Below are 14575 nucleotides of genomic sequence, written 5' to 3'. Positions count from 1 at the left end.
CAATCTATCCACTAGATAAATGAGCAGTTCAGCTGCAAGATGGGAGTCTGCTATCGATGTCCTATTGGTATGGTAAGGTGGTTGATATCTATCTCAAGGCTGGCAGGTGGGTCCAGGCAAGTGCAGTACATTTTAAATGTCTCCAGTTTGACTCACCTAAATATTCTATTGTAGGATGTATGGCTTAAAATACAGTGGTACTATTGCAAGGTTGACTTGGAAGACGAGGATGTTGAGTACGTTGTTGATTTTAATTTACCACTGACATCATTCTGATGCCTTCTTGTATACTTAGTCTCACAGCGTGTGTTGGTGAATATGAGCTCATCCTCAGTGATCTTATAACTGTAGTGGACATGTGCTGTGTCGAGGGTAGGTACCTAGAGATGGTTTCATATTTAAGTCAGTTGATTGACATCTGTCCATGCTTTGTAGATCACGCAACCATCCTGCCATACATGAAGGTGATTTAGTGCAGCCTCAAATACCAATAGGGACACTGTACAATAGATGGACCATTGATATCAAATTCTCAAGGGATCATAAAATGGTGTACACGAAAGCAGTTAACATCCATGTATGCAAATATCTCTCTGCTTGTATCTGTGCTGACAGCTGATAAACATATGTAGAACTCCCAGATAGCCACCAAGTGTGCATGCACTCATGTGATCCTGCATTTCACTTGCCAATGACCCTCCAGCGATACTGCAGGACATGCCACCAGTGGTTTAATGAGGAATGCATTGCGACTCTTGGGCGTCAGCTGCATAAAAATGTGAAGGCAGGCCTACCATCCCTGTATTGTGATATTAACTTTGACCTGGAGTTTCTGTCGCTGTTGACCTTGCCAATTTGATGAGGAAATTGTGTGGGGTGGTTGGTAACAAGAAGATTGTGAGCAGTGGGAAATAGTTGCAATAAAGAAATCCTTGTTGCATGGAGTATCCTTGAATCCTATACTATTGAATCGGCATTCAAGACTGCTTCATTGCTGTATGAGGCTGATCAACTCACAGTCATTGCCAATCCTTTATCGCAATGGCACTGAGGGCATAGGAACATCTGTCTGAGTCACACTCATGTTTCCAGTCTCTGGATCAGGCCATATATCCAGGCACCCATGATCACATTCACCCCAAGCTGATGTAACACTGGGTTTCCACACCCTTCAGCCTGACATCTCCAGATATAAGATCTGATGTCATGGCAATAAATACAGCACTCAGATATGTCAATGGTTTTTTAATCAATTCAATGAAAGTAGGAACATATGATGATTGGATCTTTAATCATGTCAGCAGCCTGAGATTTTGTGACTTGGTCTCATTGACTTCATCGATATCCATGGCATTTAAATCATCTTCCAGAATCGGAGTGAGTTTGACATAGGGTGCATTTAGTGAATGGGAATCATATCTGGCAGGTCTTTGTCTCTTGCACTTCAGACATGTGTTTGCTACAGGTGCAGGCAGCACATCTATCCTGTGAGCACAATTCTGCACTGATGGCTGGTGAGGACGCACTGCAGATGCTGTGCAGATGCTGACACAGATGCAGACATGGATGCTGATGCGGACGCAGATGTGGCTGGATGGCCCTTTGGTTTTGCTTGAGGAAAATGTGTGGGTTTCAGGACTGCCATGAATAAAGCTCAATATTGGTTGTTTTGGTGAAGGGTAATTTGCCGATTTCACACGCCTAACACAGGTGTTGTTGATTATTGAACTGTGTGAATATAACACCATATCCAGATCACTGAGCCACTGAGCCACTGAGGAATAAACTCTGAATGCATGAACACAACACTAAGATCAATGACTTTAAGACATTGTCAGTAAAGAATTACTTTGAGATGTCATCTGTAACACCACCACCAATTGTCTTGGAAATAAAATCTCATGATTCGAAGAGAATCAAGGTCCTTTTGCCTCACACTGTGTCTTTGGATGTGGAGGATAACATCCATATGTTGAAAATAGGCAGTGTGACTGAAAAGGTAAGTGTCCCACACTCATTCATGGGATTAATGCACATCACAGAAGACACATTTCAGGTCAAAGTATCCCCAAAATGCCTCGATCAAATTCGGCTCATAATCCATCAATTTTGCCTGTATCAACAAATCATTACAGTGCTAAGAAAACTTCCAAAGTCTGATGGCGTTAATGCGACTGTCACATTCTACATGTTGTTAGTCAAATATTTCAAAGATGTTATCTCAGCATTCCATGGCGAGGTGAAGGCCTATGCATCAAGCTCTACCTCGAAGTGGCATTCAGTGTATCTCAACTATCACATTGCTCTTGCATTGCATGATAGCTCATTCACTGAGGAGATGCAGATCACAGCCCTCAAGGACATTAAGTGCACCTGGACTCATTTCAGGGAGAAGAAGGGATTGAAAGCGGTTCAGCAATGTAAGTCTTGCGTAGTTGTATGAGTTAAATCTATCTTTACACAAACCATGTATATGTTGCAGTCATAGGGAAACGAATGCATGATGCATTCTGTTCTGACAGCAACAACATGTGCGGGGGGTCATTTGAACATGAGCATTCGGAAAATGACACCATATCTACCATCATTAAGAACACAACCACTGACGAATCAGTGCAGGTGGTGAACAGTGAAGGTGATGTTGACATAGAGTTGATGCACTCAGAAGAGACTGCAAATACCACCAAACAACATTCTGCGATGTCACAGTCATTATCACAGGTGATAGACATTGATCTAGGCTCTGGTGACAGCACTGTATTGCAGAAGACTGAGCTGGGCTCCAGGCCTGGCAGGTTGAACAAAGATGGATATCAGGAGAAATCAGTGATCACCCAAGGGAGCAGTAAGCCAAGGAAAGATGTCATCGATGTTGATGTCAAGGTTTGAACACAACTTACAGTGTGGCTTGGTGACTGATTCATCATGTTAGAGCCACACTGATGAAATCACATCTTGCTTTGAAAGCAATGTACATTTGAAGAAAAATTCCAAGGGAGGACGATGATTGCACAAACTGAGGGTGTGCAAGGTATATGGAAAGCAGAAGGCGCCTTCACCACCCATCATAATCGAGTCAGAGGATGATGAGGCAGGATCATCCACAGGATATTGTTCTGATCCTCTGACAGTTGAAGTGAGTCATCTACTGACTTGGTCGCACTTTGACATACTGATCCAGTGATCCGTCCAGCTGCCAGATGTGAACAATCGGTCTTCACACGGTCGAGATGAGGAAGGGTTAGAAAACGTCCTGCTGCCAAGCCTTCATGATGACTGGGAATATTGGACAAGGATTGTATTTGAGAAAGGAAACTCACATGTGTTCTTGAATCTCGGAACCTGGATGCTCATTTGGTTTCATCAGATGATGAACCTAAACATGCATGCTTTGGTTGATGGACTTATCATTCTGCAAAATCCACGGCTGATGGATGAGATCAGCAATGATCATTTCTTTGAGGCCATGGGGATGGAGCGATTGTACACTGCAATTGCACACATGGAAATGAGTCCTCAGTACCTGTGTCATCTATTCCATGCACTTGGCAAAGCCATGAGTTGCTCGGAAGTGAGCTGCAGTAACCTACAAATTTTGCCATGTAACTCCCCACCAGTGATTGAAGCACAGTAAGCATTGATATGTTTGAGGATCTGAAGCTGATAATGTAACAGGATGTTATCAGACATGGACATTCCATGGCTAGCACTAAAACCCGATGAAATAATGGCTCCATGGTCAGGATTCACAGACGTTACTGACAATGATGCAGATGGATTACTTGATGGTGATGAGGTTGAAGTCATAGATGCATTGGATTGCATGATCATCGGAGAAGGTTCCACTTCAGACAAGCCTGGAACTTGTGTGGGCGATTCAAAATATCCAAAGCGGAAGAGAACATCTTCTCAAGTGTCCCCACTGAAGGTCAGTCATTCTTGCACAATCGCTGGCATTGAAATTGATTTATATTAGAAGGATGGTGGTAGAGGTCCTGCAAAGCATTGCAAGAACTGTCAAGAAATCTTGGCCCAATCTCTGTCACCCATCCTGTCATCAACTGATATTGACGAATCTGGTTTCATCATGTCTCCAGTGGTCCCTCACTTGTCATTGATTTCCAATGCCAGTAGTCTGCAGGATGACGAATCCGTGCTCCTGGAGGCATGGGATGCCAACACAGCAGATGATCATCATAATCCTGATGGTGAACAACAGATGTCAATATTGTCAGATGTGCATCATGTGAGACCAATTCCACAGGATGGCAATTGTGAAGAGATTGAGCAACCAACCTCTCCATTGACATGTCACATTGGCGCCCACCCATCAAGCCCAGTAATCCTCATCCCTGACAGTGAATCACCTAAGCATCCGCATTTCAGACATAGTCCACCAAAACTGTCACCAATCACACTTCTGCTGCTGACTGGGGACTTCTTGCATGAAGAAAGCATGCAATGTGACACTGATTTGGTTGTTGGACCTGTCACAGATGGTGAGAAAGATGTTACACAGACTGTCACTCATGCCACCCCTCAAGATACTTGTGAAGTGAGTGAATGGACATGTCTGTGGACATGATGTAATTATCAGATAGAAATGGTTCTGCATGATGACTCCCATGTCTCCATGACATGATGCATTCTGTGTATTACAAAAGGGCAATCACTGTTGGGATGACACACGCCTGAATATCACTGTTAGTTGTACAAAATAAAGTGATGCACAAGGTCATACAGTCTCAAACATTCTAAGCATGTGTGAGACTACCAGGGATCGCGACTGTGATCTAAGGGCAGAAATACTGACTTGACATACATGATCAGCTAATTTGAGCAATGTGCTCATGCCTGATAGCATGCTCCAAGATTGTCCATTGTAGCATGCGAGTTGTTCACCATGTGATCTGAAAAGCCTGCCTTAAACCCAGTGTCGCAAGCCTTTCCAGTTCCATCATATCGCTGTCATTGTTCAATGACCATAATGTCATCCAAAAACTATCTTGATTTAACCATCAGCGTCATTGGAACGCAGTACCACAAACAAGCCCATCCATCACATGGAGAAATGGGTATAAGACCATCCTTCCCACGATTTTTGATGGTGATGATGTGAACTTATGTGATGAAGTCAATATCCTGCTGATCAAGTACATGGCACAATTGCCAACATCCGATGTCCATTCTCAACGTGTCCATCACCTCACAAGTCATTCATTACAACCTCAGACATCATGAACATCATTTCTAAATCTCTGTCAATCAATAAATGCATGAAAATCACCAGAGTACCATTCACATCATCGTGCAATCAATTTGACCTGCACTACCTTGATGTGGAGTTTGGGATTTCACCACTTAGGCCCATGCAAGTCCATGGTATACCATCCACATGCATTTCAATCACAGACATTATTCAGATGTATTATAGATGTTGAGGTGCGATGCCACAATCATGCTAAGCCTCAGATATTTAGCACTATCAAATCCTTTTTTGACTCACTGAATGATCCAATGAAGATCCAATGCATCCTCAACATACCTCTTGCACAGATTTCAATGCCAGACCAATTAAAGTATCTTTAACAATCTCGTGCAATGATGATCTCAGTGCTAATGCTTTGCCTTAGAAATCTTGATCATGGCATTGTTCATGGGTGGAACCAAATGTGCACCTGTGTGCTGATAATATCCAAGGTCCATCTGGAGAATTTTACCACCAAAGGATGGGGACTGCTTCATCACGCAGGCTTCTTAACATATCTGCATCACGATGCAGAGGGGACACTGATGTGGCTTAGGATGGAGGTTGGTATCAAGTTCTGGGTCATTTTCTGGTTGAGAAGTGGAAGGAGCGATCATATTCAACTGCAGAACCTCTCTGTCAAACTTGCAGATTATACCAGGAATATCACATGGATTCAGAAGAACTGTGATGTGGAGGTCATCACGCTTATGCCAGGAGCATGTTGTAAGTCTTGGGTCATCTATCCCATGTTGCATTGACATTTTAACATATCAGGATACTTCCTCCTGGCATTGTGCATGTGGTCTATATGCCAGTGCCATCATTTAGCACCGGAGGTCACTTCTACCATTATTTGTGCATGCATCTCACTGAACTGTCATGGTTCATTGATGCTGAATCCATGACCACAACCACCAACCAAGACATGGAGCATGCATTATTCCCTATCTTTCACCCAGGATAGGTCAGTGAATCTGTTCCATGTGTTGCGATCGAGCTTCACTAGCCATCAGTCCTTTACAAGAGACCACTTCTTAGTCTGTGCATGATGGCAACAAAGGGACAACAATACTGTGTGAAGGGCAGTAGTGCACAGTGCGCAGAGGATACCGAGACTGCACCACCAACCAGAGATATTGCTGACATCATCTATCAGCATTTTGGCATCACAAAGCAGGTGCGCACCGGCGATATCCTATACACTGATGACCAGTTTGACCCAGGTTCTGAGATCGATCATGTTGAGCTACTTCTATGGTTTCAACAGATGATGCACCTATAGGGTGTGCAGTCTTTCATTCCTGTTATGTTGACTCTAGCATTGTACATCATTTCAAATATATTGAAGATCAGCAAGTTTTAACCAAGCTTTCAAGAATTGAATTGCCAGGGAGCTAACCTTCATGTCATCAATAATTTTGAGATGTTTTCATTGATAATCTTCAAGGATCATCAGTGTCATTTTTGTGCAATGAGGTATATCTTTGTCACTGATGCTATCATGACCAAGGTAGAGTCATTACTCCGAAAATTTGCGGCATTCAAGATTATTGATAGACTGTGAGGATTGACGTGTACACTGCTATCCATTCAGTTCACTAGCAACACTACTGGCAGTGGGAGCTTGAGTTACATTGACATTTGGCATCACATGACCTGTTAACTCATGCCTGAGAAATGAGTTTGTAATTCCTGTCGGTGTGGCATGGGAGCGTCATGTGATGTCAAGTTGATATATTTGCCTTTTGCAAATTTCTTTCTTCCTTTTGTACCATTACCTTCCATTGGTGGTTTTCTCGCCTCTATGGGTGTGTACTGTCGATGACAGTGACCATCTGGCTCTGTCCTCTTTTGCGTGCTCTACTTCACATCTTCCTTCTCCTTGGGCTATGTCAATTGGTTTTCTTGTCTCTATGGGCATGTACTGTTGATGACAGTGACCATCTGACTCTGTCCTCTTTCACGTACTCTACTTTACATCTTCCTTCTCCTTGGGCTATGTCAATTGGTTTTCTCATCTCTATGGGCGTGTACTGTCGATGATGGTGACCATCTGACTCTGTCCTTTTTTGTGTACTCTACTTCATATCTTGGACTATTTCTGGCGGTTTTCTTGCCTCTATGGGCGTGTACTGTTGATGACAGTGACCGTATTGATCTGTCTTCTTGCACGCACTCTGCTTCTTATTTTCACACTTCTTCTGCTGCAATCAATGTATTTGATAGTCTAGTCCATGCAGTGATCAATACAACAATGTTTGCATCCCATACATAATCTGCCTTTTTCTGCAGTGCCCATACATGGATGGGCACTAACACTGTAGTATGTGTAGATACTTGAATCTTTGCATCTGGTTTCTGTGTAGTCATTGTCAATATATTTCACTAGTCCACATTTGTCCATCATTTCCTGAGTCCCAGGATGTGTGTCATCTTGGAAGCCCCAGTGTTTTTCTGAGTTTAATTATTTTCACTCAACTTGAATCAATTGGATGAACAGTGAACATGTCCCCCCCCTGTGGTAATATAGAGTTGCTGACCAGTGAGCCAGAACATCTTGCATCCATCAGGAGATGGACCATCCACGTAGCAAACATTCGCCAACCATGATGGCATGCTCAGATATTCAACCATAAAGTATTCCAAATGCCAGGTGTATCAAATGCAGATGGTGAAATCATATCTCACATTGCTAACTACCAGGACAATGAATCTATTAGGACCTCATTGAACTCTTCCAATGACCAACAACATAAATTGACAACTGCCCACACACATGATTCCATGTTGTCTGCTCTCCCCTTCCACAATTGTACCTGCTCCTTGGTATAGAACTCCATATGACAGTGCCTCAGAATTGCCCCACTCTTAACGATCAGTTGACTTGTGAGATCCAAAATCATGTCCATTTGATGGCTGACATATGCCTTCCTTGGTCCATCTGAATTGTCATCGTCCCAAGTGTCACAATCATTCTTCACATGCTGCACTTCAAGTCTGAGTGCTCGCACCAGCTCCACAATTCTTCAGACCATCTGCAAGTCTGACTTTGCACTGTAGATCACTTGTGCTAATGCAGTGCATCTCTGCCTCTCCTGGCTCAATATAGCATCCTCATGTAGCTTGCTCCTGGTGTCTTCATGCAGGGGTAGCCCATCTATTGGCATCGTTGGTGTGGCAAGCAAGCTGAATGACTCTGCAAGAATGTTGTGGAGGCCCTTAGTGCAGATGTCCATGCACCAGCACATGCACATATGGGCTGCCAAGGCATGTGGATTGCCTGCATTGTTGGGATCCATTCCATCCATCAATGACCCATATTCCACAATGATAAGATCCTCAAGGATGGAGGAAAATGGCATTGCAGTATCATCTGCTACATCTATTACTAGCTTCACACCCATTGTGCCTTCGGAACAGGAAGCAAACGGAGCGCTTTGCACTCCTTTTTGGCTTCCTGGCCTTGGCTACATCCTAGCATGTGCAATAAATAATTGATGAGAAATTGAATGAGAGAACAGGGGAATGGGGGAATGGACCAAAAGTGCTCACTGTGCTCACACCTTTGGCCCATTCCCCCATTCCCCTGTTCTCTCATTCAATTTTTCATCAATTATTTATTGACATGTGCCACACTCAAATGGGCAATGGTATTAAGTTGGCACTTGAAAACATGTGACAAAACCACACGAGATTTCCAAAAAGAAATTAAGCGAACTAACTGAAATAACCGAGCTAAGCGCTCCTTAGCGAAAGCCACGCAAGCTAGTGAGACGATTCCCACCCATCACATCCTACTTTATAGATCCATCAGCAGTCGATCAGTGTGTGGAGATGGACTGAATGTATCACAGGACGTACAGTGACCAGATGTTGGTGTCAAAAAAAATGTAAGGCACCGAATTGAGAATATATTGATGTTGCAGTTGCGGTTGATTCTGACTAGTCATGGAAAAGAACCACAATTGCAGCATGTCACAGGAATGAGTGAGTGTTCATTTGGGAACATCCTGAACAATCATACATACTTGTGTTGTTGCTTATAGCTGTGAAATACACTGATATTGAATGGTGATGGTTGATGTGATGGTGAGTATTCAAGTGTGTGACATACATTTTCGATGTTAGATTGTTGATAAATAAGGTCAGAAATCTTTACTATGGCCTGAGGTGGGACATACCATTCTCTGCATCCACATCATCATTGTGGACTCTAATATGGTCATGGGCATCATCGCCATTGTCAGACTCAAGCTGGGTTATAGTGGTAGTTATGCAATGGACATACACTCAGGGATATTGATGTTAATGTTGATGCGCATGACGTGGATCTGATCACTGGTACTCAGCAGGGTCTCAGCAACAACAGAGACACTCAGTTAGTTTTATGTTTATTGGAAGTTTCATTGTATCTGTTAATTGTAATAAGCGCCCATGAGTGACAGTCAACGAGCAAGATCTGGTGAGCTGATGACTAACGTTCATGCTTCAATAAAAGCACTGTATGAACTCGAAAAATGATATTGGGACGGCTAGATACGGATTACATGTGTTTGAACTCAGTTATGAGGAGTATTGTACAGTAACAGTTAGTGGTGCAGGAAACATTTAATATCAAACACATGTGTCCAACTGACACATTACAAGAGTGCGTGATCCATTAAGTCCACGATTTTGTCTGACAATAGCATTAGCCTGGAACCTCTCCATCTCATCTTGAATGTGGAGGCTAATGAGGTCCTCTATCTCCTTCCTTTGAGTATTTGTCAGCCCATCAAGCCACTCCATGTCATCCATCTGGATGTCGAGTATTGCAGTGGTATATCATACTTCCTCTTCCAAATCGTCAATACAGTCACAATATCTCTCAAGGTCCTCCTCATATCTCTTTTTTATCTCCTCTACCTCTGCCTTATGCATTGTTATAGTCGCTTCGAGCTCCACACAACTACGGACCTGATCGCTCTCAAGATACACAACATGGGATTCCACTCATTGAAGTGTCTCTTGCAACTGGACAGCATGTTCCTTCCAAGTAGACTCTGGCTGTGGGGAGTGCGCTCCCAAGGTTGATTCAGTCTCCTGCCAATGAATACATCCATTAACAAGAGCAGTCAACAACACATATTAGTTGGTACTTACTGGTGATAGCACTTTGACTGATTCGGAACTAGATCACATCCATTTACTCACCCTCTCAGGCATATGGTCGTCTGATGGGCTGCGCTTTGAGGTAGAGCAATACATGTGATCCAATGAATACGAAATACTGATAGTTGCTGACTGTCTACTCAGTACATAGATGACTAGCCTGGTGTGCTCAATCCATGAATGTCCATTATGTAAGCAATGCTTACTACTCACTTCATAACACTAATCCAAGGATGTGCATGGAACAAGGTATGTGCACGTATGCTCAGCATCCTATGTTGCCCAAACATTTCTAACATTGCCCCAGCACCCGCACACATTTAGTGGGCCATGAATTGACTACTCTCCCATCCAGACACATGTCCTGAAATGATCCATCCATACCGCCGCTGTCCATCCTCCTACAACATACTTTAACTGATCTTTATTCCTGTTGAAACACAGACACAAGTCAACTGTCATTGTAAGTACTGTTTAGTTGTCTGGCAAGCACATGTGACAATGATATATTTCGGTCGAGGACTCCCAGAATGCGGACAACACTGTGAGTATTATCAGCAAGCTGGTCTGTAGAACTGTGTATTAGGAAGTCCCAGAAGCTGGACTACACCATCCAGACGCACAGGTGGGGTCCAGGTGTATAATCATATAGAGTACACTTTTTATCACATTTGTAATATTTTCACAATACAATTAACTTCACTCGATTTGCATTGATGTGCAGATATGCAAAAAGTCAATTGAGAGCTACGACAATGTACTGGAATCTATGCTACATGAACTCGCTCAATCTTGCAATATCTCACTCTATGTGGGTCGCTAAAAATCAACTACAAGTCTCATCTGTCTCCCAAAATCTACGCACATATTGCCACAATATTTCCATTGTTTGTCATTGATATGACTAGGACTGTTTCTCACTGGGATTAAACACCCAAGCAATCTTCTCACTTTTAACAAGTCCCATACTACTAGATACTAGATACTCGATGCCATAGGTACTCTATTTATGAAACATTAATGTTAGAAAAGAAATGAAAGTGTTTATATGAATTTGTCAATCAGAGCATTAATGATTTGTGAGATCAGTCATTCGTAGAGGAAGGGTCACAGTAATATGTAAAAGAAGTTCTATGCAAGTCATTCATAGGTGAATGGGTGCAACAGGTAGCAAATGTCATTTTCACTATGAGATAAAGACATATGTCAAACAATCAGTCATTTGTAGGAGAAAGGGTGATGTGTACAGCAAAGATTACAAGTTAGTGCTGTCAAAGAGCTGAACAATGGTGTCTCTCATTGATGCAAGTGTCTCCCTGTGGTTTGTACCATCTTGAACGCCTCTGCTAATAAACCCTTCAATGCCATTCTTGTAGCGATCATTGTCCGCCTCTAGCCATTCAACATTGTCATTGAGGACATCCAGCATAGCCTGCTGAAATTGGACTTCTTCTTCCAATGCGTCAATGCGCTCCTGCTGCCTCTCAAGCTCCTCATCACGCTTTCTTTGCAACTCATCAACCTCTTCAAGATGTCTCATGTGCACCTCCTCAAGCTCCCCTCTTTTGTGGAACTGATCGACCTCTAAATCTTCGACCTGATATTCAACTCGCTCCAATGTCTTGAGCAGCATGTAGGTGTGCTCCCTCATGGTGCAGTCTTGTGCTGATGACAGATGGCAGTTGCATCGGTTGTCCTTTGTACCTGCAGTGTAGTTAGTGATATATATTTAACAATAATCCAAACATACCATTGTTGTCCCTTCAACCGACTCTAAATGAAGGCGCATTCATTTGCTTGCTTTTGTAGGTGTAAGATCAACATCAGCGCCATGTTTAGATCCAGAGAAGCACATGATAGATAGTGGTATGAGGTCAAAGTCAGCATGTTACTGACTACAGATAGCGGTTGGATTTGAAAGCAGAGGGGTGCAGGAATGTAACATTTGAATGTTGTATCAAACACATCTTAGGTAAGCACAAACACTATCTCTATGTACTAACTCACATCACTTATACATAGCTGATGCAATGATGGGTGATACTGTCATACAGGTATGTTTTGATTTCCATGATTGTATTATGTGTTTTCATTTTGTCATGCCTGCGTTAACAACACACGTGATTCACCTGCACTTACTCACACTTGCATGGACTTGTTTGAACAATTCCTGGCCCTCATGCACTTGGGCTAGCTCCCATTAACTCACCTGTCACACAAACCTGTCCACACACCTCTGTGCTCAGATGTACGTGCTTTTACCCCATGTATGTGTCTGTATCACAGCACAAACGCAAAAAATACGGTGCTAGAATCATTTCAGTACGTAACAGTACACCTTGATGCTGACTTAGTGATTATCATTGTCCAAAATCAGCTGGGGGAATACCAATCACTCAAGAAGGCCGAAGAGTGGCACTGTCTTCTGACAATCACTCCAGTTGTTTTCTGGTGATCTGAGTGGTATTCTCATGATAGAATACCAGACACAGAGCCTCCAACACCACACTGTTGTCCCAGATTGCTCGCGTAACTCCCCACTCGCTGCATCCGGCCATTCCTGTGAACTGATGTCCGAATGTGCGCATCTCACACAATATCTGTCACTCTGGCTCACAATGGTCAAAGCTCTCTCACCCATGACCACTTGCAATGTCTGCAGCTTTGCATCCAACTCACCATCAACCATCAAGCCTCAATGGGTACAGCCAATATGAACAAGATGTTTGGTCCTCCGTATCCCAGGTGGCTTTTGCATTCGACTGGTGAAATGGCATTCTGGAACGTGTTCATAGTACCCTCTTGCTCTTCCTGCTGGTACTCATTCATATGTAGGGATCATGTCACTGTTCAAATCACAGCTCCATTTATAGTCAGCGTTCTTGATGTCATTCCTCATGAGTTTGCAATGGTGCAGAAAATTGGGCTCCAATGATGGAATTCCTGCAATGCGACAGGATCTCTAGTAAGTCATCATATTACCAGAGACAAATGCCCATGCATTTCCAGCACATTGACATTCAATATCCACTTCTCCTACACTGCAGGGGGCCCTTGGGAAGTCATTTTGGTCTTTGTCATATCCCACAATCCAGACCCACATTCCATCATATTCCCATGCCTTCCAAGCCTACATCTGGACCACACTTCATATCCAACTCATTCCCAGATCCCCTTCCACTGTGTGCTCCACACCTCAGCAGGATCGACTATGCTCCAGATTTACCCCTGAGCTCCAGACCATTGGATCTCCACTGCTAGCCTGAACCATCACCCCCTGTCCCATCCACCCTATGTACACTCCATCCAGCAAGACATTTGGACTTCACCTCATCTCGGATTCTGGACTCTATCCACCTTCTCATATCCTGGTCCTGTATCCACCTTGTCTTCCAGATCCCCAGATCTCCGGACCTCCGGATATTAACTCGGGACCTATTCCCACCCTCTGTCCGATATCCTCCGCCTATCCCCATTTAGGCATTCTCTGCCTTCCGGCTTTCAGTTACCTCTTGTTCCGTCTTGCTTATTGATCTTTGTACAAGTCCTCATCTCCGAGTTCATTTACTTATGTTCCAACTTACTTACTAATGTGTTTCCACATGCTTGTACATAGCCTTGCTCCTTTGCTTACTGATCCCCTCAGATACTGTTCAGTATATAACCCCTGTAGATACTCCTGTAGTTCCTTAGTCTGAATATCAACTTAGACTTGCCCAATCCTCTCTTGGACTTTGGTCCACCTAAGTCTGTCCTACCCATCAGGCCTAGGGATTGATTCCCTAGGCTGGAGCTCCGCCTTTCCGGCACTTTCCCTCTTTCTGGACTTAGGTCCAATCCCTGTCTCTCCGACTCTACCTTAGGGTAGTCTACCTCTGTTTGCTTCTACATTGGACTTCATCCGATGTAGCCCCTATTCCTTCCGGACCTCTGGCCCTCCTGTCCCTCGTACCTCCAGGCATCCTGTCCTTTGGACGTTCTGCCCTCCGTACCTTTGGATGTTCTGCCCTCCATACCTTTGGATGTTCCACCCTCCATACCTTTGAATGTTCTGCCCTCCGTACCTTTGGACGTTCCACCCTCCATACCTTTGGATGTTCTGCCCTCCGTACCTTTGGATGTTCCATCCTCCTAACCCTCAGACATCCTATCCTCCTGTCCTTTGTACCTCCG

General features: G+C 43.6%; 5 protein-coding genes across 5 annotated transcripts; 3 read left to right on the top strand and 2 right to left on the bottom strand.

The window, feature by feature from the left end:
• Nucleotides 1-56: 56 nt before the first annotated feature.
• BJ212DRAFT_1304406 (uncharacterized protein) lies at nt 57-859 on the top strand (the record flags this gene model as incomplete). Its single annotated transcript, XM_041333600.1, has 6 exons — nt 57-106; nt 175-236; nt 304-376; nt 436-577; nt 633-652; nt 715-859. The coding sequence occupies 6 exons, from the start codon at nt 57-59 to the stop codon at nt 857-859; spliced, it is 492 nt and encodes a 163-aa protein (XP_041186820.1).
• Nucleotides 860-1855: 996 nt separating this feature from the next.
• Nucleotides 1856-4585, top strand: BJ212DRAFT_1486830 (uncharacterized protein; the record flags this gene model as incomplete). Its single annotated transcript, XM_041341174.1, has 8 exons — nt 1856-1999; nt 2057-2420; nt 2483-2883; nt 2933-2971; nt 3032-3136; nt 3194-3630; nt 3676-3928; nt 3977-4585. The coding sequence occupies 8 exons, from the start codon at nt 1856-1858 to the stop codon at nt 4583-4585; spliced, it is 2352 nt and encodes a 783-aa protein (XP_041186819.1).
• Nucleotides 4586-5644: 1059 nt separating this feature from the next.
• BJ212DRAFT_1304404 (uncharacterized protein) lies at nt 5645-6533 on the top strand (the record flags this gene model as incomplete). Its single annotated transcript, XM_041333599.1, has 3 exons — nt 5645-5680; nt 5701-5974; nt 6265-6533. The coding sequence occupies 3 exons, from the start codon at nt 5645-5647 to the stop codon at nt 6531-6533; spliced, it is 579 nt and encodes a 192-aa protein (XP_041186818.1).
• A 1744-nt stretch (nt 6534-8277) lies between these two features.
• On the bottom strand, nt 8278-9573 carry BJ212DRAFT_1304403 (uncharacterized protein; the record flags this gene model as incomplete). Its single annotated transcript, XM_041333598.1, has 6 exons — nt 8278-8718; nt 8815-8837; nt 9113-9193; nt 9280-9297; nt 9433-9462; nt 9540-9573. The coding sequence occupies 6 exons, from the start codon at nt 9571-9573 to the stop codon at nt 8278-8280; spliced, it is 627 nt and encodes a 208-aa protein (XP_041186817.1).
• Nucleotides 9574-11657: 2084 nt separating this feature from the next.
• On the bottom strand, nt 11658-12053 carry BJ212DRAFT_1304401 (uncharacterized protein; the record flags this gene model as incomplete). Its single annotated transcript, XM_041333597.1, has 1 exon — nt 11658-12053. The coding sequence occupies one exon, from the start codon at nt 12051-12053 to the stop codon at nt 11658-11660; it is 396 nt and encodes a 131-aa protein (XP_041186816.1).
• Between the last annotated feature and the right edge of the window lie 2522 nt (nt 12054-14575).

Source organism: Suillus subaureus (genome assembly GCF_016647635.1).
Source record: "Suillus subaureus strain MN1 chromosome Unknown BJ212scaffold_61, whole genome shotgun sequence".
In the NCBI taxonomy this organism is placed as follows: domain Eukaryota; kingdom Fungi; phylum Basidiomycota; class Agaricomycetes; order Boletales; family Suillaceae; genus Suillus; species Suillus subaureus.
Note: the sequence above shows the minus strand (reverse complement) of the source record. Positions and strands in the feature narration are given on the sequence as shown.